The following is a 24,510-nucleotide window of genomic DNA, read 5'->3' as shown; positions in this document are numbered from 1 at the left end:
TGATGAAAGTTGCTAAAGTTTCTCTTAAGTTAACTTATTTTTCCAGTTTCTAGTTAAATATACCCATTTATCTATTTATAGACTGTTTTTGCCTGCATAAAAATGTATGCCTGCCTCTGCCTTGAGGAAGTCTTTTCCTCAGGGAGTAGATGGCTACAATGGCTTGGTTGACACCGCATAGACCACAGCATATAGAGCACATCTCCTTTATGAGAAGAGGTACTGATTAACCCAGACCACATTACAGACAGGCACATCTCCCACATAGTCAAAAGCATAAGTCAGCTTTTGTTGTCAGACTGTAGATGAAACTACTTGGGCTGCTCGCGAGTGGTGATTCAGAGTGGTATGGAATCAAAATAATGTAACCATTTACAAGTTAGGATGAGTGAATTGACTTGCATATTCAGTGGTATAATTTGATAGAATTTTTTTTATATACTTGCAACTCTATTTTCAATAAAAGAGTGCTACCTTCCGGTATTTTGGCACATTTAATTCATTGTGCTATATTAATTCTTGGTCATCCTTACTGTATTAAACTGTTTGCATGTGGTTTACACAGCATTACAGTGGCGGTTGCTTGGCACATTTCATTTTTATGAACACTGTAATTGTATAATGATTGGACTGCAGGTTAGGTAATGAGTTCCTCTCTCATTCAGAACTCATAACTGTTTCAAATTAGGTTGAAAATAACCTGAAACATCTGGATAGTTCAGGAAAGTGGCTCGTGGCAATTGGAGCTATGGAAGACAATTACCTTGCTACCACAGTATTTCTCGGCAGTCTCATGGGAGCTTCCTGCCCATCCATATTCTCGGGCACTTTAAGTGGTGGAGTGTGAAACACATTTTCCAGTTTTTGAAACACAGTGCCAGCATAAAGCATATCCAATTGCCAAGTAGAAACAATGGCCCTGATATAAACTTGGAGGCTGGGAGGGAGCGGGGAGGCTGTTTTGTGGTCAGGAAACCCAGAAGAGTGGGTTTCCCCTCTGGTCCTGCCAAATTTAACGGCAGGGCCTGATTAACATTTTTTGTCTCCGTTTCCTGGCTGCAGCTGCGGAGAGGAGGAGGCGGGAGACAGAGATCGTGGGTCGGAGATGCGGGTGCTGGAGGGGAGATAGGCGGCGTTTGGGTGGGCGGGAGGGCATGGTGGGGGGGAGTGGCGGGGGGGGGGTTCGACCACGGTGGGGCAGAGGTAAGCTGGATCTAGCAGGCAAGTGGAAAGGCACTTGAAAGATCCAGGAGTCCTTGCCTCCCTTTAACTGCCGGGTTTCCTGAGGCCCTAGAAATCGGCCAGGGTGAAATTTAAAATGGAGATTAAATGTGAGGTACGCAGCCTCATTATAATATTTAAATGAGCAACCCGCCTCCTGGGAGCGGGTTGGGATCAGGTTTAATATTTTTTAACATTTTCACATCCCACCTGACCCCAACCCACCATTTTTGGGGGTTAAAATTCTCCCCAATGGTTTTTGCATTCAGCCTCAGAAGAGCGCCCTCTACTGCTCCAGCATGAATTTTTCTGCTCCTGACACCAATCACTTTTGTGGACTCTTCAAGAGATTGCCGTCTTGTGGGCAGTTTTAGTGCTGTGCACTCCTGCCAATCATAGAGGCAATTGAGGCTGCCTAAACTCATTTCATGTGGGTCCCTTATAGCCAGCAGAGAGGAGATAGGAGCCATCCTATCATTTGGAGATGGATTCAAACAAAGAGCAATGACATATATTAACACTGCAACATCCCACCATAAAAACCTTTCCCTACTTAAAAGATGATTTTTTTTTAATTATTAGTCCGTTACCACCAATCAGAGTTCCCAGAAATTTCCAAAGATTGGTCCACTACTTTCTGTTTAGTTCAAGAGCAACCTAATAAAATATATTTTACTACAAAATTTGAATTTAAGCCAGTAATGATGGACATTTTTCTTGCAGAAGAATTTTTCAAAATCTCCTCTGAAACCTTCTGGTAACTTTTGGAAGAAGCAAAATCGACGTTCGTTAGATGGGATTTCAACAAAAGTTTTCCACCCATGTACTGGATTACCCTTACTTTCGAGTCCTGTAAGTTGTTAATATTGATGATTTGATTTTTTTAACCGACTAAAAATATTCTACCTCCAAATTCTAATATTTTAATGTAAGTAATATAATTTACAACTATAGGATGTTTTTAAAAGCTTTTGCATCATTAAAGTATTATAATTAAAATTATAAATGTATTTGTTTGCAAGTTATCTATGACAACATTAAAATTAGGTAGTCTGTGTCCCAGGTTTCCAATGAAGCATAGTAACTAATCCTGGCCTCTTCAGTTCCAAGTTTATAAAAGTTTATGCACATTTTTCCATATTGCTTTGTTTTGGAAAAAGAAGCTTAAAATATTTAGACCTCATGTTCCAAAATCTTGTGAAATCTGTTTATTTAAGTACAGTACTTCATTTGAGTCACTAAAGTAAGATTTGAACGACTACTATCAATTAATTTGTATTCGCCTTGATCAGATGTACATCCTAGTAAAATGGCCCTTTTTTTTCTTCAGATAACTCTGTTACCACATATTTCAGCAGTATTTTACTGTGACTGTGTGCAGCAAAAGATTCTGAATATCAGCACTAAATGTAGCGTTCTTGTAGTTTTCAAAGTTTGTTTCTCATCACTTTGCCAGTAGATACAAAAACCGTACTTTTATGAGTCATATGGGCATGGTAGTTTATTTAACATTGAAGTCTGAAAATTACTCACACTTCACATCCACTTTGTTTGGCTAGAAAACAGGACATAATGTTGCGACTTCCTTTCCTTATTTAAGGGTCTTTTTTGTTCTGTGCAAACTGGTGCTCACTAGTACTCTTATAAATGGAGGTTTTCACACTTTTAAGCAGATCTTTCCATACAGGGCTTGAGGATGCCCCCACTTCCAGGCTCCAAGAATAATTGAAAGAGCCTCTTTAGTACTTGCAGTACTGAATTACTGTCATTGCAGTTGATACTGTTAGCACTCCACTCATTGCTTGTGACATCTGGTGGTAGAAACAGCTTATTGTAAAAGGTTGATGCAATATTCAGCTTCCTCAGTCAGTCATGGTACAATTGAATCAATGGTCTTGATCTACACCCAGAAATAGTTCCAAGAGCTCCGATCTCCTGATACTAGTTAGGTAGCGTGGGATGGGGGGAAGGAAATGGATAAATATGGAGATCAGGGAAGCATGTAACAGAAACAACATAATTATGTTGGGAAAGTTTTATTTTTACATACATTGAGAGAAATAGAACAACCTAAGTAGTAAAGGCAATGAATTTCTAGAATGTATTCAGGAGAGCTTTATAGAATGCACTGTTTTAGAACTGATAAGAGTACAGACCAAACTAAATCTAATGGTGACTAACGAACAAGAATTAGTTAACAATCTGACTGTAAGGGACCATCTTACAAATAGTGATCTTACTATGATTGAATTTGATATTATGTTTGAGAGGAAGAAGGAAGAATCCCAAACCAAGGTTTTAAACTTAAGTAAGGCAATCCATTTGAAGGGATGAGAAATGAACTGACCACAGTAAACTGGATTGAACTGTTAATCAAAGAAAATAATAAGAAATGCAAAAAGGAATGTGAAAACACTTGCAAGGGATAGCAAATATAACAGCAAAGTTTTTATAAATATATTACGAGAAAGAGAGCGGTAAAGGCAAATGTGGGCCCACTAAAGACAGATGCAGGCAAGACACTAATGGACAATTAAGAAATGGCAGACTTGTTAAATGAGTACAGGAAACTTTGTGCTATCCGGAGGTGAGCTATCCGGCAATCTGGAGCCACCGGCAAAAATCAGCAGCCGTTTTTTATTCTCTTTGTTTTTTTTGCTTTGTTTGAACAGTCAAGCTGTGCAAGGTCTGTAGCTATAGCAACAGCTTCAGCTACAGCGCTTTAGGGCCACACCCGAGTGTTTAGAAGCTGTTGCTAAGCAACAGTGTTTGTTGTCAAATACGGAGATAAGAATCTCCGTATCTCTCAACATTAACTCTGGAGAGTACGGCACTTTTTAGGCAATGGCAGCAGCTCGGTCCCGTGGGTGCCGGATAGCACAAAGTTTCCTGTACTTTGTATCTGTTCTCACAGTGGAGGAAGAGGACAAAATAACAGCGGTACAAGGGAACCAAAAAATAAATCAAGGGGAGGAACTTAGTGGATTTAATATCAGTAAAAAATGGTAATGGAGAAAATAATGGGACTTAAAGTAGACAAATCTCCAGGACCTGATGGTTTCCACCCCAGAGTATTAAAAGAAATAGGTGAGGAAATTGCAGATGCATTAGTCCTAATTTTCCAAAACACTCTAGATACAGGAATTGTGCTTTTAGATTGGAAAATTGCAAATGTCACTCTATTATTTAAGGAGGAAGTGAGGGAAAACTTACTGCAATCTATCATAGAGCAAGAACTCAGTCAGGTATGAGCTGTGAAAGAAAGTCGGCATGGATTTATGATGGGTAGGTCATGTCCAATTAATCCTGTTGAATGTTTTGAGGAGGTCACTAACATGGTGGATAGGGGAGTGTCTATAGATGTTGCCTATATATGGACTTCCAGAAGGCATCTGATTAGGTTCCACACAAGAGATTATCAGCAAAAATGAAAACACACAGAATTGGAGGTAACTTTGTGACATAGGTTGATAATTGGTTGGGAAGTAAGAGATGGAGAGTAAGGATAAAGCGAATGTTCCCTGATTGGCGGGATGTAATGAGTGATGTTTCCCAGGAAACAGTACTGGGGCATCAGCTTTTCACCATGTATATATAAATGATGTGGATGAAGGACTAAAAAGTTGTATATCCAAGTTTGCAGATAACACTAAGTTAGGTATCACAGCAAGTTGTGTAAATGGGAATATGAACATGGACTAAGTGAGTGGGCAAAACTATGACAGATGAAGTTAAATGTGAGGTCATCCACTTTGAATCTGAGAAAGACAAATTGGAATATGTTAATAGTGAGAGACTAATTGCTGTGAAGGAGCAAAGGAATTTGGGTGTCCATATGTCCGGATCGCTAAAAGCTAGTGCACAGGAATAAAATGTAATCAAAAAGGCTAATGAAATGGTGGCCTTTATCTCAAGGGAGTTGGAATACAAAAGTGAGGAAGTGATGCTTCAGTTATACAGAGCCTTCGTCAGACACCATCTGGAGTACTGCATTCAGTTTTGTGCATCAAACCTCAGGAAAGATGTATTAACCTTTTGAGCTGGTACAGTGCAGATTCACCAGAATTATTGTTGGGCTTAAAGGGCTAAATTATGATGACGGATTGATTGCATAAACTTTGTATTCCCTTGAGTTTAGAAGGTTGAGGGATAGTCTAAACAAAGTCTTTAAAACTGTAAAGGGTTTCGATAAGGTAGATACAGAGAAACTATTTCCTCTGGTGGGGGAATCCAGAACAAGGGGAAAAATCTTAAAATTAGGCCATTTCGGCATGAAATCAGGAAGTGGTTTTTCATACTAAGGATAGTGGAAATCTAAAACTTTCTCTCCAAGAGGCTGTGAATGCTGGATCAGTTGAAATTTTTAAGATTGAGATTCATAGATTTGTGTTAGATTTGGATAGACTGGAGAAGCTGGGGTTGTTCGCCTTAGGGCAGAGACGGTTGAGAGGAGATTTGATAGAGGTGTTCAGAATCATAAAGGGTTTAGACAGAGTAGAGAGAGAGAAACTGTTCCCATTGGCAGAAGGGTCGAGGACCAGAGGACACAGATTTAAGACGATTGACAAAGGAACGAAAGGCGACATGAGGGAAAAAAAATTTACGCAGCGAGTGGTTAGGATCTGGAATGCACTGTCTGAAAGGGTGGTGGAGGCAGACTCAATCATGGCTTTCAAAAGGGAATTGGATAAGTAGCTCAAGGAAAAAAATTTGCAGGGCTACAGGGAAAGGGCAGGGGAGTGGGACTAGCTGAGGTGCTGTTGCAGAGAGCCGGCACGGGCTTGACTGACCGAATGGCCTCCTTCTGTGCTGTAATCAATCTATGATTCTATGCTAAGGGTATTAAGGGGTGCAGATTATTCATGATCTAATTGAATGGCAGAACAGGCTTGAGGAGCTGAGTGGCCTACTCCTGTTCATATGTTCCTATAACTGTGGCATTTTAATGCACTAAAAGCTTTATTCCCCCTTATAAGTTTCAAACACAACTAAGTATGGTCATACTCATCCTATTGTGTGTCTGGGAACAGATTTTGTTTTCAGTAGCAGGTGGGCTTCATGTTTGGTTGAAATTTTTGAGGTACCAGAATATAATCTTTGTGGATATTTCTTAAGAATTACTGTTGAAGACTGTTGTATTACAATCATGGGTGTGGTTTAGTGTCAGAGTCTGTAAATCAGCGTAACTTAATTGTTAATAGAATTTATCTTGTTGTACACCAAGGTTCCACCAAGAAAAAAACATTCGGGATACTTTGACCTGGACACTTCATTGCAAAGACTAAAAGGGGTACCTTGCAAAAGGTATTTCTGTGTCTTTTTCTACAGTTTAAAAAAAAACAAAGTGGCATTCTTCAGGATTCAAGTGAAAGTGTTTTGATACAGGATGCATACTAAATTCAATAGGCAATTCACTCATCCACTCTAATGAATTGCATTTGAGGATTGTGCATTGTATTAAAGTTAAATGCTGATTACATAAATTGGCTATGTTCTGTTTTTAAACAATTCCAATGTTTTCATTGAGATCATTTTGCTCCATTGAATTCTTCCCTTTCCCTAAATTCCCTAAAGCAAATTGTGACTTGCAATTTCTCAGTCAAGAAACGAGGCTTTAAGCAGAATGGTAATTTTAGGATGACTTATCCGGAGAGTTATATATGCTGTAGGTCTAATCATCTTAAAACTTATTACTGTAACTCTTTAACTCATTCAAATTGGAGCACCTTGATGCCACTTTTCTCATTGTGATATATTTAATCTATTTGTGCCCAAATTAAAATTTAATAATTAATATATATCAGCCCTCTTAACACTTGGATATACCAAATACTCTGGTATAACACATGTAACCTACAACTCTCTCTTTAATAAAAAAGTCCATGTCAGACCTTTCCCTGCCCTATAGCACACCCTTTGCTATGAGATATATTTTATGTAGCTTCCAAAGACAGTGTTATAGAGAAAACTTGGTGTTCTGCAATTTTAGTGTGTTATATGGTGCCTTAAAGTACTGCCAATAAAGCTGAACGCCATCTGCTGGCAGGTCAGTGGTTTATTTAATTAATATTCATTTTGTAAATTTTATGTTTATGGTGGCATTTTCTTTTTGACCCAGTAATATTGTGCAAAAAGATGCTTGTTAAAGCTGTTGTTTAAATCAGTACTGGTTACCAACCTAAGTACCTCCAGCAAAAAGTTAGAAGTACAGAAATGGAAAGAACTGCAAGCTGAAGGAGGGGAATCTGAGCAAAATTCTGAATACAGATGGCGCATTCTAAACTTGGATTGTCATTTCCATTGTAATCATGACATGGTTATGGGCAACTTCCAATGAGAAAGGAAGGTGCTGTTGAAACCTATTATTTAGAAATATTTTTACCTATTTATTTGAACTAATTAAGGGTTAATGTTTAAATTTTCATTTTTAATTGATTTTTAACAATATATTTTGCATTTACACAGCTTTTGCATAATTTATTGTATAGAGAGGACAATGTTTGGTTTCTTCTAATATTGAATCCACCTACCGAAGGGTAAAGATACTTGCTTTTATGTCATGTTCTCTTTTTCTTTATAGCCAGAGACAGTATTTAAGACCAGAGAATGATGCTGACCAAGGGAAGCAACTCCTGAGTGTCAGTGCTCCACCAGCAACTAGTCTTAGCCTGCTTGGAAACTTTGAGGTACAAATCAGAAATGCATATCTGTCGCGCAGAAAGAAATCGGCTAGACAATTGATTCAGTATTTAGCTTATTTGAAGGAGATTTTTTCGTGTGGAAGTGCGGTTATTTGTTTTTGAGATTCCTGTGAATGGGTTTTTTTTGCAGACCTTTTTAGGTTTATTCATATCTACATTTGCAGCACCATTTCTCGGATCTGCTAGCAGGACAGTTCAGAGTTTAGTCCGGTGAAATTTCCAGGTTACACATTTGGGTAGGATCACAAATATTTCAAGTTTTCTACTTGTTTGTGTAGCTGTTTCAAAAGCTACTCGGCAATGCTCAGCAGTTACTGACGGGTTGTTTGTTGTTCAATAGGGATTGTGTTTTTACTGGAGAGTGTGGTAGCTTGGGGAAGCAGCTTCAGAGCGAATAATGGAAGACACCTTCTTCACGTTAGAATTTAGGCTATACATCACATATGATATCAAGAATAATATAACTCTACGATGATTTGTGTCCCCAAATCTGTATTGCAGTTCTAAATAGCCCCAGTGCTTTTGAAATATTTGTAAATATTGCAAAGGAATTAAAATACGTTAGCAAAATTGCTATTTTGAATTTGAATAGTCAGGCCTGTTTCAGCCAGTTAGGACACCTCTATGCTCCTGATACACATAAGTCAGGATTTTCTGATTATATATTAAGATTGTTAGGAGCTCTCCATTTTAAAGTGGCCGGTCATATGGGCATAACAACAACAAAAGAAACTGGAGCTATCTTTCCTTCGCCACCTCTCAGTTTCAAAGTGATTTGCCATATGGGTCTAAGCAAAGATGTTTATTCTTCTCGAAAGGAAAAAGTGAATCTTTGAAAAATAAAGAAGGTACTTTTAAGCGCAACAAATATGGAATTTAGCTCAAGAGGCATTGTTGTATAACTTGCAGAAGCTATATATGTGTAATACGTAATGTTGATAGATAATATGAAGAATATTGACAGGTTGGAATATAATTATAAATTTTATACCTAAAAATCTCAGCTTCCAAGCAGTGGTTCACTATTTGCAATCTCAAGTCTGTATATTTTTCTGAGTATTAGGATTGGAGAACTGGAGGAATTATCTTGTGTAAAATGTGCAAGGGTATTATCTTTTGATCAATTATGATTTTTTTTTCTCGAATTGATAATCGCTTGTTGTCTTTTAACGACAGATACTGTGTGCTGTTTGGGAGACGAGCATTTTGTGCATTATAGTGCCATATATAGTATAACTGAGGCCCTTTTAATTACTGTTAAGGTGCCTGCTGCGTATTAATATGGCATCAACAATTCTCACTAACGCAATGTAAACTATGATGTATTTGTGGCTAGCACTGGGATTGAGATTTGAGAAATTATCCAAGATTAAGATTGGGATTCAAGAAAATAGAATCATTAGGTATTTACAACATAGGAGGAGGCCATTCAGCCCAATATGCTTATGTCAGCTCTCTGAAAGAACTGTTCAATTAGTTCCATTCCCCTGCCCTTTCCGGATACCCTTGTACAGGAAACTTTTTTTTATACGGGACCGACGTGGTGCCGGTTCATCAAAAATTCCGGATAACCGAGAGCTATAGTAAAAGATACGGAGAGCTGAGAGCTCCGTATAAAGCAACAAACCCTGTTGCTTAGCAACAGGTGCAGAACAATGGCCACAAGTTCCAAGCGTCTCTGTAGCTTAGCAACAGCTGCAGCCACACCCAATTGCACAGCAACAGATCGAGGAAGGCAAGTAATATGAAGTAAAACTTACCTGAACCTACTCCTGAATTTTGCCGGTTAACCGAGATTTCCGGTTATTTAGGTGCCGGTAAATCGAAAGTTTCCTGTAAATGTTTCTTTTTCAGATATTTCTCCACTTCAATTTTAAACGTTATAGGTTCTGCTTTCACCACTGTTTATGGGAGGGCGTCCACGCGTAAACGTATTCTCCTAACCTCGCCCTTTGTTCTTTTAGTGAAGGTCTTAAATTCATGCCATCTGGTTACCAACTTACCAACCAATGGAAATAGTTTTTCCTTATTTGCTTCATCAAAACTTTTAACACCTCTATTAGATCTTCTCTTGACCTTCTTTGTTCTAACGGGAAGAGCCCAGTTTCTCAAAGCCCCAGTTCCTGTAGTCTCTCTTTATAACTAAAGCCTGTCAACCTAGGTGAAGGTAAATGGACCTCTTCTGCACCCTGTCCATGGCCTTGATATCCTTAAGGCATCCAAAATTGGACACTCTGTTCTAGATTGCGGCCTGAACAAAAAAGGTGACATTGAGAACTAGGATTGAAACTGCTGAAATAATTTCTAATTCCATATTCAATGGTAGCATGAGATTTAAAGTTTGAGGAAGGAGTTGCCAATGACAACAATCTCAACAGCATTGAGAATCCAAGAAAGCATTCACATTGTATTTTAGATGTCCAATAAATCTGGAAATGATATATTGAGGAAACCTAGTTTATGGAAAATAAGCAACTAAGTCGAGCTGCATGACAAATGTGTGCCTCAAATCAAATTAGCCACAACACAAGTTGTTTATATTTTCCTTAAATCACTGATTTTCGGCATACAGTCTGTTTATACAGGAAACTTTGTTATATCCGGCACCGACGGGACCGAGCTGTTGCCGATCTATCAAAACTGCTGGACATACAAAGTTAATGTTGAAGCATACGGAGGTTTTCATCTCCGTATCTGACAACAAACACTGTTGCTTAGCAACAGCTTGTAAACAGTCGGCCCGTACCTTGGAAGCGTCTGTCGCTTAGCAACAGCTTCAGAGAGACTTTCCAGAGCCCGACTGTTGAAAACAAAGCGACGAGAAGAAAAAAAACCTAACAAAATGGCTCCTGATTTCTGCCGGTAGATCGAGGTTTCCGGACGTACAGCCTCCGGATAAACCAAAGTTTCCTGTATGTGTTGTAGTGATGTGTGTATTAATATACATTAAAACACATTATTTTTAGTTATTTTGCTAATTTTGGGCAAACCCACCAGTGATGATGCATGTGGAGGCTGCAGAGTGGTACATATATTGATGTTGACTGACATGAGCCTGCCTGGCTATTGCACTTCCGGTTGAAGTCTGGAAGTTACAAGAAGATATATTAATGGTGCATTGCCATTTGCAGCAATGGTTTGCCAAATAATTACTGTTGCCAAATAATGAACAGGAATGGAGGCATGTACATTCTTTTGTTAATTTCATACACAGTAAGTTGTTATATTGCTACAGTGGAGATTTGTTTGTACCTATCCTTAATACTGATCTAAATCACACCTCCCATTTTTAGAAACCAAGACTTTTTGGGGGGATGTTTTCTGCTTTTAGAAACCAGAGTGCTAAGCTTGCCATTTAATTTTTTTTTTTAACAGTGATGAATGGAAACGTTAATTACTTCTGTTTTCCACTTGGTGAATTGGTTCAATAAGATTTGTTAAATGCTAGGCCTTTCCTTTTTGTTAGCCTTGCCAGCAGAAACATGGCCAGTCAGGACTTGCCTGCAATAATAATCATTGCACACCTCTCTACAGCCACTTAACTAGTCAAGTAACAGTCAATGATGTTCATCCAGCTCCAAAGATTGGGAACTAGGAAATTAAATGGAGCAGAAAATGTATATAGCCTGACACTTACACGTTTCAAAAGACTAGATGTTAAGAGCCAAGATGTGTTTCAGCGTATAACTAATCTGAGCCAGAAACTAAAGAAAAAGATTAAACTACAATTGGAAGTTTTAAAAATTATGTGCATCAGTTCTTGCATGGTTAGTTTCTTGGTTAGTTCTGGCTTTTTTTATACTTGTAATAACTTATTCCAACAGTAAAACTTTGAAATGTTGATTTCTCTTGAGAGCAAATGGAATATAGAGCTGAGCAGTGTATCAGGGCTTTTAAATAGTTCACTGCTCGGCCATTTAAAGTGCTCATGGGCAAATGATCCTCAGTTGATTAAAGTGCTGGTAAAGCAGCGCAGTAAACTTTAAACTGTGGTTGAGACAGGTACTTAGTCTTCTGGAAATCCTGTGCTCCAGAGTAGTCCACTCCTACCTAACAACAGACGGTGAATTTGTTAATAGAACAATTGCAGTGAAATCCTTTTTAAACAGATACTGCACCGAAGAATTTAGCTGCACATTGTTACATATAGAAACATAGAAGATAGGAGCAGGAGTAGGCCATTCGGCCCCTCGAGCCTGCTCCGCCATTTAATGAGATCATGGCTGATCATCCAAATTCAGTACCCTGTCCCTGCTTTCTCCCCATATCCCTTGATCCCTTTAGCCTTAAGAAATATATCTAACTCCTTGAATATAGTTAATGAATTGGCCTCAACTGCCTTTTGTGGTAGAGAATTCCACAGGTTCACCACTCTCTGGGTGATGAAATTCCTCCTCATCTCAGTCCTAAATGGCTTACTCCTTATCTTTAGACTGTGACCCCTGGTTCTGGACTCCCCCGCCATCGGGAACATCCTTCCTGCATCTAGTCTGTCTAGTCCTGTTAGAATTTTATAAGTTTCAATGAGATCCCCTCTCATTCTTCTAAACTCCAGCTTAAAGTGCTGGTAAGGCAGCTCCAATCGGGCCAATCTCTCCTCGTACGTCATTCCTGCCATCCCAGGTATCAGCCTGGTGAATCTTCGCTGCACTCCCTCCATGGCAAGAACATCCTTCCTCAGATAAGGCGACCAAAACTGCACACAATACTCAAGGTGTGGTCTCACCAAGGCCCTGTACAACTGCAGCAAGACATCCTTGCTCCTGTACTTGAATCCTCTCGCTATGAAGGCCAACATACCATTTGCCTTCTTAACCGCCTGCTGCACCTGTATGCTTACCTTCAGCGACTGGTGCACAAGGACACCCAGTTCTCATTGTGCTTTCCCTTCTCCCAATCTATTGCAGTTCAGATAATAATCTGCCTTCCTGTTTTTGTCACCAAAGTGGATAACCTCACATTTATCCACATTATACTGCATCTGCCCAATCATCCAACCTGTCCAAATCATACTGGAGTTTCTCGGCATCCTCCTCACGACACACATGCCCACTCAGCTTTGTGTCGTCTGCAAACTTGGAGATATTACACCTAGTTCCCTCGTCTAGATCATTAATATATATTGTGAATAGCTGGGGTCCTAGCACCGATCCCTGCGGTACCCCACTAGTCACTGCCTGCCCCTCGGAAAAAGACCCGTTTATTCCAACTCTTTGCTTTCTGCCTACCAACCAGTTCTCTATCCAAGTCAATACCTTACCCCCAATCCCATGTGCTTTAACTTTACATGCTAATCTCTTATGCGGGACCTTATCGAAAGCCTTCTGAAAGTCCAAATACACCACATCCACTGGTTCTCCCTTATCTATTCTACCAGTTACATCCTCAAAAAATTCCAGTAGATTAGTCAAGCACGATTTACCTTTTGTAAATCCATGTTGACTTTGTCCGATCCTGTCACTGTTTTCCGTGCATCTTTTATAATGGACTCTAGCATTTTCCCCACTACCGACGTCAGGCTTACCAGTTTATAATTCCCCGTTTTCTCTCTACCACCTTTTTTAAATAGTGGGGTTACATTAGCTACCCTCCAATCCATGGGAACTATTCCAGAGTCTATAGAATTTTGGAAGATGACCAGCAATGCATCTACTATTTCTAGGAGCCACTTCCTTAAGTACCCTAGGATGTAGATTATCAGGCCCTGAGGATTTATCGGCCTTCAATCCCATCAATTTCCCTAACACCATTTCCCTACAAATACAGATTTCATTCAGTTCCTCCCTCTCATTAGACCCTATGTTTCCCGTCATCTCTGGGAGGTTATTTGTGTCCTCCTTTGTGAAGACAGAACCAAAGTATGTATTTAATTGGTCAGCCATTTTTTTGTTCACCATTATAAATTCCCCTGATTCTGACTGCAAGGGACCTACGCTTGACTTCACCAATCATTATCTCTTCACATATTTATAGAAGTATTTACAGTCAGTTTTTATGTTCCCTGCAAGCTTACTCTCATACTCTATTTCCCCCCTCTTAATTAATCCCTTTATCCTCCTTTGCTGAATCCTAAACTGCTCCCAATCCTCAGGTTTGCCGCTTTTTCTGGCAAATTTATATGTCCTCTCCTTGGATCTTCTGCTATCCCTAATTTCCCTTGTTAGCCACGGTTGCGCCACCTTTTTTGTTTTATTTTTATGCCAGACAGGGATGAACAAATTCTGTAGTTCATCCGTGCGATCTTTAAATGTTTGCCATTGCCTGTCCACCATCACCCCTTTAAGTAACGTTCCCCAATCCATCCTAGCCAACTCGCGCCTCATACCATCGTAGTTTCCTTTATTTAAATTCAGAAATTTGTTGCTTTAACTCAGGCTCTGCGGTGAGTAAATTAATACTCCGTTGTTTTAATTTCTCTCAGTGGAAATCGGCCACATTTTCCCCTGAATGCTGAACAAGGTCTTAACAAATAATAGCAGATTTAAAAAAATATATATTTTTCACTAACTTCATTTTCTTTTTTTGATCAGAAAAAGGGGAGTAGCACACCTAAGGAAAAAACTGGTGGCTTCAGCTAATCTCCCAGTCTTCCTGCAATATTGGCACTTGTGTCCAGCATTAGTACCGCTAAATAGCACTAGAAAACGGTCTCGTTCTGTTTAGTCCACTTCAGAATGTACCTCCGTTCCAATTGAAACATTAAAAGTTATATTTATCCTGGGATAATTAAAAGTTGCCATGAACAGGTCCTGCTTTTAGTAGAGTAGAATTTTGTATATATTATACTAAAGTCTTTTGTAAACCCTTTTTTGAGATTTTTGCCCAAGCATAAAATGATTACATTAAATAATTAAGGAGGCAGAAGGTGCAAAATAACATGTATAATCCTACTTTTAGGACCATGTAATTATTATTATGTAGCTATAAGATAATTGAGATGAGGGAGTTACATGGCTGTAAGTAAACTGAACAGTTCTGATGATATCGTAAACTGTAAATGCAGTTTAAGCATTTTATGAATATCCTTAGAACTTTAAGATTGGACTACAGCTTTTAGCCTTCTACCTAGCATCATTTATTTCCTAGAATAATATATAGAAACATAAAACAATGGAAAACATTATTTGGTGGATCACTGTAGTGATGGTTAAACAGATTTTTTACAATAGGATTTCATTAACTACTGGGACAGTATAATGTTTGCATGATTAATAAAAGAACTTGATCAGATATTTTTTGAAGTTAATTGCTGAGACGTATTATGTATAGAATCAGAATAAAATTGTGATTTGATCCAAGCTGCCTAGTAACTCTAACCTTAATGTATTTTAATGTTCTCAGGAGTCCGTCCTGAATTTCCGATTGGAACCTTTAGGAGCAGTTGATGGTTTCACAGCCGAGGTGGGAGCAAGTGGAACGTTCTGTCCCAGTCACATGACTCTTCCAGTTGAAGTGTCATTCTACAGTGTGTCTGACGATAATGCACCATCACCCTACATGGTATGTGTTATCACACATTCCTGTAGTTAAAGACTTGTGATCAAGGTCATGGTGTAGCAGTAATTGGTTAGGACCCATATCTCTCAGACTGGTAAATCACTCATTTATTCATTTGTTAATTTTTGCTCTTTATGGGTATGTTACAATTGATTCTTCATCAGTAAACAAGTTAATTGATTTTTTTTTGATAACTGAAACTTCCTGTTCGAAGCAATCTGTTCTGAATTGAGGATTGTTTGTTTGTAGGGTGTGATTAATTTGGAAACCTTGGGAAAACGAGGCTATCGAGTACCTCCATCAGGAACCATACAAGTGGTAAGTTAGATTAGAGCTTTATCTGTATTGCTGATTACTCTTCAGACCCACAGAGCATTTGATATACAGGCTGTGATAATGTGAAGAACCACCTTCAGAAGCACTAATATCAGTGATACTTCTCAGTTGTTTCTAGGCTCACTAAGGTCTCCCTTCTTGTGGATAGAAATGACAGCTGTGTTGGTGCCAAATTTTTCATCAATTTCAACAAATTAATTAACTGACAGCATTACTGTAATTGAAATATGATGAAATTACTGGAATCTTCAGCTAGGAGATGCTCAATAAAGTTGTCTGATATTTGAAAAATCAACTGTTTCTCCCACCCAGTTGTGCAGTAGGTTACTGTTAGAAAACAAAGTACTAGCAATGTGTTACCACATTAATCACACTTCTTCATCAGTGTCACTATCCAGATGCCTATAAACTGATCCACAACTGTGTGAATAATGGCACACTGTACTAAAAACAATATGTTTGCAAGTCTGTTAAAGAAGGAACTTGTTAATTTAGTTTGCGCCTAATCATGACCTCGGAGAATCCCAAAGTGCAATGCATTACTTTTGAAATGCAGTTACTGTTAACACGTAGGCAGACACAGAAACCAGTTTGCGTACAGGAAATGAGAGCAATGACCAGTTAATCTGTTTTTTGATGGTCTTGGTTGAGGGAGTAATGTTGACCAGGACAATGGGAGAACTCCATGCTCTTCTTCGAATTGCTCTGTGGGATCTTCAACAACCACCTGAGGGCAGACGTGGCTTCGGCTTGAAGTCTCACCTGTGACAATACAACACTTCCTCAGTACTGGCCTTGAATTTGACAACCTTCTGGCTCAGACGTGAGAGTGCCCTCAACCAAGCCAAGCTGACACATTATTAAATTAGGCAGCCCTCTGAGAAATGCGTTCCAATAGTTCATTTCGTTTGTTGCGACATAAATTTTTTTCAGCAGACATATGGTAGCTGTAAAATGGAACTGCAGGGGAGGCTGACCCCATGTGTTCCAGGAGCTGAACCAGCATGGGAACTCGCTATTCCCTTTAAAATATAGATTTAAAACACACAGGCCCCCTTATTGGGTATGTATATATGATGCTGGAAAATCTTATCACTTGTATTGAATAAGTTAGCTTAATAACTTAAATGTAATATTTATCACAGTTTAAAAAAATATTAGTTTAACATTTGTTTTAAGAGCAGTGCTGTCACATTATTGCAGTCCATTGTAAGACTTTGAGAACGGGTATTAGTGATGAGACTTGTACCTCTGCCTTATCATGACACAAGAAAGGAAAAAAATATAGTTAATGTCATTGCTTAAATATTTATATGACATTTTTAAATAGGAAATACTCAGTGGTTTAATATGGTCTTTCGTTGCAATCCTCAAGTGACCTGGGTAACTCGTGCTCATGTATTGAGGTTATTTTCACATTGTAAATACAGGCGTTTTACAGAATGACCAATATGTATTCCTATATTTTAGTACTCTTTTGTCCTTTAGAATAAGTTCATTTTGTGTGACAGTAGGGCAGAATGGTGATACTGCACACTGGAGGACTAGCACAAGACACCCACAGTAGTGGGATGCAAGTGGGATTTTTCTCCCATTTTGCTGAGAGTTGCCAATCTTCACCACATTGTTGTAAGGAGGCATCAAATACAGGGAAGCCCTCTCCATCACGTTTCTGGGGGTGCTGGAAAAATCAGGACAGTTATCACTGCTGTTCTTTCATATCTTGTACTTGCCCGCTTAAATGGCATTGGCAAAGGGGCAGAGATTTTTCCCATGCATGCTCAGCCTCAGTTGGCACATGGCCTCAAGTGACCATGATGTACCGGGAGAAAATAGAAATCAGACTTGTAAAAGCATTTTAAAGTGTTGTCATTCTACTGCCATTAGTGATCAGTATTAGAATTATTAGATCCTTGTGCAGTGTGGACAGATATTAAAACCATTATGTCTTGATTCCCTAAGTGTACTGTTACATTTTGTGTACATTAATTCTGCTTTTGATCAAATTTGCTGATGACCCATACAATCTTTTGTCACTTTGTGAGCTACATTATGCAGCCCTTCTATCTGTTTTTAGAGCTGATAAATGTAAATTATCTTTCAGACCTTATTCAACCCAAACAAGACAGTGGTTAAGATGTTTGTAGTGATTTATGACTTGAGAGAAATGCCAGCCAATCACCAGACATTCCTACGACAGAGGACATTTTCTGTTCCTGTGAAACGTGAAACTGTTGGACATGCCAATAAGGAAAATGTAATCCAGACTGAAGAAAGGATACTTCGCTACCTCGTACACTTGAGGTAACCATAAAAATACAATGTTTGTACAGTATATGGCAATCGGCATTAGCAGTGATAAGGTATTTGTAGTAGTCTCTGTAGCCATGCATTATTCATAATTCTCTTGGTTTCCACACAAAACAACACACTGTACTTTAACTAGCTTGTAGCGGACAAAGCATTTTAAACATTATGAATTTATTCAGCTAATTTTTCATGAAATAAATTATTAAAATCCTTGTTTTTTTTTATTGCTTCGTCGTATTGACACCATTAGAAATGAATGGCTTTGCCTTTGTTCCTTTTAGCCTGAGACCTGATTAAAACAGGATAACAACACAGCAAGACGAGTGTTTCCTTAGCCTGGGATAGAACTGGAGCAGTAATTTTTCAATGAACTCCATGGTTGTGCAGTCAGCATTAAATGGATCCTGTTCAGCACAGAACAAAGCCAAATGAATCCCTATTGGGAGATGGGAACTAACATAGTGTGGTTCAAGCCTTCTGCTGATAAAGATGGCCTCTCTTTCTTATGCATAGTGAACTAATACATGTTGCATGCAATATTCTACCTGTAATATTGTGTTAACTTGAGTGTGTGAAAGTGCCATGTTGGGGGTGGGGGCAGGGTGCGGTGGAAAGATTACTGTAGTAGTTTTTTCCCCCCTTTTTAACCACATGTCTGCATTAAGCATTCCAAGGTCAGGTAAAGCACTAATCAGTTGTAATGCCTCCTACACTGACCTAACAACCTGCCTAAAGCCTAGCCTAAAATAAAATAAAGCTTGCCATACTACATCTACATGACATTTCCATCTCCCATCTACATGAATATTGTCAGTTAGATTGATAAATTATGGACTGTTCTGCTGCAACTGAGATCTAGGAACTGGATTGAGACTGGCCACACAGAGGGCAGGCATTCAATTTGTGCCTGAGTTTCAATTCAGTCCTTGATTAAACAGGTGACAAAACAGAACTACCATCGAGTGATTTATTGTTTTTTTAACTAAATGCAGACTTTGTTTTGCTTTGTATGCTTGCTAGATTTACCTGGCAGTAAGATCTCAAATATTTTTTGTCATCAGTATTATTCTGTTATTAGGATTAATTCTTCAATGGTTTGAGTACTAATACAACATTTTAGTTAGCAACACCAAAGGAATTTGTTTATAAATGGAATTGGCTTTGGATTGCTGCAACAAAGAGTGACCACAGACACGACGAACCAAATTACCGATTTATGTGCTGTAAACTTCTAAGTTTCTAAGAGACCATTTTATACAGAAATTGGTGTCCAATGACAAAAAATAAAAATCGATTGAATGAGAAGTTACTTAAAACCTTTCCCCCTTTCTCAGTTGCTTCTTGCATTGACGGAAAGTATTTTCCATCACACCTTTGTTCTCAATGCCAAGCATCTAGTATCTGATATTCTCCTACTGGAGTTTGCATTTTTCCACCTAAATCTTAAAAAGTTATGGAAAGGCGGCTGCTACATTCAGCAGCATTGCATTTCCCTCACTACGGCAGTTGTATCTCAAGATAAAAGGGAACTTGTGATGACAAAAAATATGCTCAAATGATAGCAATAGATATAAAACTGGAAATCTAACAATGCATCCTCAATTTATCAGCTGTAGAGGGACCATACCCACGTAAAACAGCAATAGTCATGACTTTGCTGAGTGGTGATCCACTGTCAATGTTGTGAATAGTTATGGCAGCTCCAATTTGGTGGTGTGAGGAAGAGAGGGTGAAAGGATTATTACTAGTCCTAGCCCCTTTAGGGCTACCCCGGATCAGGCGTATTCCCCAGACGTTCACCTTCAACTAAAGTTAGAGGTAGCCGAATCCTAAAGATGCTTAATTGGGTTTAAAGGTCCAGACTATCTCTCCCTAAAGGAAAGGAACGACCTGAAGATGTTACCGTCTTCCAGATAGTACGTTTAATAAGTTTAGCTAGACTGTAACCTTCCGGATTTATGAGGGTCTGGAAAATTCCCCCAGAATTCTGCAACTCCTCACCAGAGTATACAGAGATTGAGTTCGCAAGTTTGATGCAGAAGTACTATGTGAGACAATTCTAAAAATATATAGATTTATTAAAGAACCGACATGTAATTACAGTTGGTGATTCAGTCGCAACATTAACAGTTCCAAATACAAAAGCTTACAATTCTTATTATCAGAGATCCTTATTCTCAAATCTTAACTTCGTTACATTTTTTACAGTTCTTAGTTTATTCCAGGATATCCACCAAAATCAAATACCTTTGATACCCGAGACTCAGAGTTGAAAACTTAGAGCCTGCCTCTGAAGCCTGAGAATCACTTTGCCCCTTTCAGTGAATCTGTCTTCCCATTTGAAAGTCCAATTTTTATACCCTTTCTCAGTGGTATATCCTTTGAAGTTTTCTGCTGACCCCTGCTATTCTTAGTTAGTTCAGCTTGTAGCTTGCAGAATTATGTCTGCTGTGTAGGTGTCTCAAGCTTATCATAAAAAACGGTTGTAACAGGTGCATCTATTTGATGTCATTCTTATCAAAGTCCCCTGTTTGTATCTTTTGCATTTAGAACACCTCAATTGGTTGCACCATTGTCTTCTTAGCTACGTCAGTTGGTTGCAACACATAATCGTGTCTCCGTGTTCCATTTGACGTCAGGTGTTTCTTTTACTTGATGTCATTTTTACATAGGCACGTGTTTCTTTAATGTTCTGTGTTTCTTTCCAAAGTGTTGGTTTATAACACTTAAACTGGGTATGGCTATTGTGTTCTTTCCAATGCTGCAGACTTTTAGGAACCTCCAACCTTCTACTTCAATAAGACTATTGATTCAGTGTCAACAACTTATCTTATCTCAAAAGCCTGTATGCTGTTTACAGCTTTAGATTGTTGAGGCTTCCAGACTTCCAGACCCAGTATGTCATGCTTAATAAGGCTAGAATTCTTTTATCGAATGGTGTATTTTTCTGAATATGGCTATTCCTTCACAAGGGGAGACGAGTACTGTGGGGTGAATTTATCTGGTATAATGCCATATGTATATTTCAGTCAGATCCTACCAGAGCAACATTTTAGTTCTGCAATTTGCTTTCTACCGACACTAAATGGCCACTTGCTTAACCATAGAGCGCAGCTGTTCAGGCTTGCTGAAAAACGGGCTAAAGACGCAAACACTTCTGAAGTCAAAAAAGAAACAACTCCTCAAAACAAGATACAAAATGGAAAACACGTGATTCTTTCCATACTGCGCATCTTGTGGACATTCCCTTTTAAAAAAAAATCTGATACAGCCCTTCCATCAGAGCAGTTTCAGTAGCAATCAGAGATTGAGTTCTAGTAGAGGAAGACTAACCTCATTCTCAAGACCTAGTACAAGCCCGTAAGGGAATCAATTTTCTCCCATCGCTAATGTTACAATTATACTCCACTTTGACCTGAGTTTAGTCCCAGGGCTTTTTATCAAACTGCTGGTAGTGGTTGCATTGAACCATCATAGAACAATTCCACATTCACTCGAACTTGATAACTTACTGGTGTGGGCCGGGATCACAGAAAAGTGCAGGATGGTGGAAGGAGAAATTGGTACACAGAACTGTCGATCAGCAGTGGAATTTTTATTTAACAAAAGAAAGATTTGCATTTATAGAGCACCTTTCACAACCACACGACATCCCAAAGTGCTTTACAGACAATTAAGTACTTCTTGAAGTGTAGTCACTGTTGAAATATAGGAAACGTAGCAGCTAATTTGCGCACAGCAAGGCCCCACAAACTGCAATGAAATAATGAGGAAAAATTTCAAAAAGCATCAAAAGGCACAGTATTTTACAATTATATCAGTTTAAAAAGAGAACTGTTAAAAGCAAAGTGGGACCCCTGTGAGGAGAGGATTGTTAATTTGTAGATGATGTTCAAAAAATGGCAAGTTATTTGGTAAGTACTTTGCATTGGTCTTTACTAAAGAAAAGGATATCCAAGAGAAGGTGAATTCTGAAGTGGTTGAGAAGAGAGAAAACTGAGTAGGAGTTGAGGCAGTTTTTCAGAGTGATCAGGTTGATAAAGGCATAAAAAAGTAATAGAATTCTAGGTTTTATCACAAGAGATAAATAGTATAAAAGCCAAGAGTGGACTCTCCATATGGGCAAAGAAGAATGGCTGTAAGGTCTGCCTATCGGAGTACATCTGCTTTTTACTCACTTTTTGCAGATGAAAGCTCCAAATTGAATTCATTGCTCAATGGGTTAAATTTACTCCCACAGTTTGTTTTTTGCTTAAAGCTTATCTAGACCAGATTTGTGATAGTTACTGCAACATTTGGATTCATTGTTGGTAAAAACATCTAATTAACTGTTCTTTGTAGGATTGTAGACCTGGCCCCACCAAAACTCCACTTTTGGGAGCCATACAGAAAATTATGTTCTAACGGGCATATTTATCTCTGTTTTCTAGCAGGTGGGCAGCCAAATCAGACATTTACTCTATTTGTGATAATATAAGATCAGATGAATGAATAATGAGATTATTTTGTATGTTCTAGGTTCCAGAGTTCAAAATCTGGAAAGATCTACCTCCATAGAGATGTCAGACTCCTTTTTTCTCGAAAGTCAATGGAAGTTGACAGCGGTGCCGCGTATGAATTAAAATCTTACACAGAAGTTCCAACAAATCCTCATTTTTCAGCACGATGTTAGCAACCTTTGTATTCTTTAGGATGTTTTTTTTCTGTTTTATTTTCTGGAGAATGGCACATGTTCAGCTAATTAATGGAAATAAAATAATGCACAATACATAATTGTGAGAAATTATTGGTACTAGTCTTTTAGAGCCCCAGCACCTATTAGACAGTGGACCAGTCTTGTGTAAGTGTTTTGAATAAACTCCCTTGTACTTAAAGCGAGCAGTAGACTGGAATGAAACCATGATGTCCTAATATTATCTGTACTATTACAATGGAAGTCACAAACCACTTTATTGGATGTGTTGCAATAGTAAAAACCAGAAGTAGTTTAGTGTTTAAACATTTTATTTTATTTGTCTTTTTATTTAATATTTAAATTAATGTTTCACTTATTGCACAGGTAATTTTTGTCCTGTTTAGTGTTATTATGTAGCATAAAGTTCTCTGTAAAATCATACTCTGTATTTTTTTTGACATGGATAATACCTGTACACAAATATACAAAATATATGTAAACCTCTGTGTCTGTCTGTCCATGACTGTGTGTGCTTAGGAACATTGTGTTTTCATCACTATGTAAGATTCCAGTCTTCGCACGCTGTCCCACGATTGTACTGGCCCAACAAGAAAACAATGTATTAGAGCAGTTTAAACAGTTGTTCTTTCCCTTGTCCCTTGAAGGCACTGACTCTTGCTGGTGTACAGTTCCAGGGCATTAGCAAACCTCCAGTACCTTCATACATGAACCTAGACAATGAGTTATCAGGCTATTTGATTGTGGAGGGCAACACAGCTGAACATCACATTTTTCCCACCAATTGTTCATACACGCCACTTTCCAACAAGCGTGACTTGATAACAATCGGGAGTAGTTAACTTTCCCCTCTACAGCACAAGGGCACTGAAGAAAATTGTAGTGCCCAAATGAAATCATTCTTTAAATGTCTTTGTACACCCATCCAGACATCCTTGCAACAGGTGAGTCACTACCAGTCATCATCATCATAACTTTCTCCTGCAGCTACTACTTTGTATTGATATAATACCTCTAACATAGTAAATGACCCAATACATTTTACCGAAGCAGTACTGAGCAGTGGGAGAAGAATTGGGGCAGATAATGGGTCATGGTCCAAGAGGTAGGCTTTGAGGAAACTTTTGACAGTGGAAAGGAGTTAACAAGCCAGAGGAGTTTAGGGAGAGAGCTCCAAATAAAAGGCACGGAGGGACTTATTATGGAATAGGATGCAGATGGCAAAGTTTTTGGACAGGTTGATGTTTATGTAGAGTGGAGCAAGGACGTCTATGAGGAAAGTGTTGAAGTCAAGCCTGAAGGTGACAATGACATAGACAAGAATTTCAGTGGTAGTGGTAGTGGAGGATCTCTGTTCGGATGTCTCTGGGGCTTTTGGCTTGAGGGAGGAGTCGAACCACATAATTTAAACAAAAATACATTGTGTCATTTGTTCCGTTTAATGCACGGCTGGCAGCTCCTCTTGAATTTAGCTGATAGTTATTCAATTCCATAAGCTCTGGTAGCTGTTTGGAAAATATTTATAAGCCTAAGTTCAGCAGTCTCCGAGTCGGTCTGGAACTTCATGGCGACTGGTCAGACCAGTTAATTAGAAGAGTAACTAAATATATATATATATGTTAATTCTATAATAGTTTAGCAATAAGATTAAGAACCATTTATCGTTTCCTCTTTGATAAGTTAGAATAGTCTAACATCTATGTATATGTATTATTACAATGGCCCGTACTTAGCCCTACGAACTTTACCTCG

At 38.6% G+C, this 24,510-nt stretch overlaps 1 protein-coding gene across 4 annotated transcripts in view; it reads left to right on the top strand.

Moving 5' to 3' along the window:
- The window catches only part of atosa (atos homolog A), a 99,564-nt gene extending 76,320 nt beyond the window's left edge, over nucleotides 1–23,244 (top strand). For 2 of the 4 annotated variants that reach the window (XM_085968667.1, XM_085968669.1), the window contains exons 6-12: nucleotides 1,945–2,073; nucleotides 6,446–6,525; nucleotides 7,802–7,907; nucleotides 15,264–15,422; nucleotides 15,669–15,737; nucleotides 17,860–18,059; nucleotides 22,584–23,244. In XM_085968667.1, coding sequence (XP_085824793.1) covers nucleotides 1,945–2,073; nucleotides 6,446–6,525; nucleotides 7,802–7,907; nucleotides 15,264–15,422; nucleotides 15,669–15,737; nucleotides 17,860–18,059; nucleotides 22,584–22,737 — 897 coding nt within the window. In that variant the 3' untranslated portion in view covers nucleotides 22,738–23,244. Of the gene's footprint in view, nucleotides 1–1,944; nucleotides 2,074–6,445; nucleotides 6,526–7,801; nucleotides 7,908–15,263; nucleotides 15,514–15,668; nucleotides 15,738–17,859; nucleotides 18,060–22,583 lie in introns of those variants that run through there. The other 2 variants (XR_015073822.1, XM_085968668.1) reach the window with 2 other exon arrangements.
- Nucleotides 23,245–24,510: the final 1,266 nt, after the last annotated feature.

This window comes from Somniosus microcephalus, chromosome 27, assembly GCF_052327205.1.
Source record: "Somniosus microcephalus isolate GS21.2 chromosome 27, FLI_Smic_1.0, whole genome shotgun sequence".
Classification (NCBI taxonomy): domain Eukaryota; kingdom Metazoa; phylum Chordata; class Chondrichthyes; order Squaliformes; family Somniosidae; genus Somniosus; species Somniosus microcephalus.
This window is presented reverse-complemented; position numbering and strand designations above follow the sequence as displayed.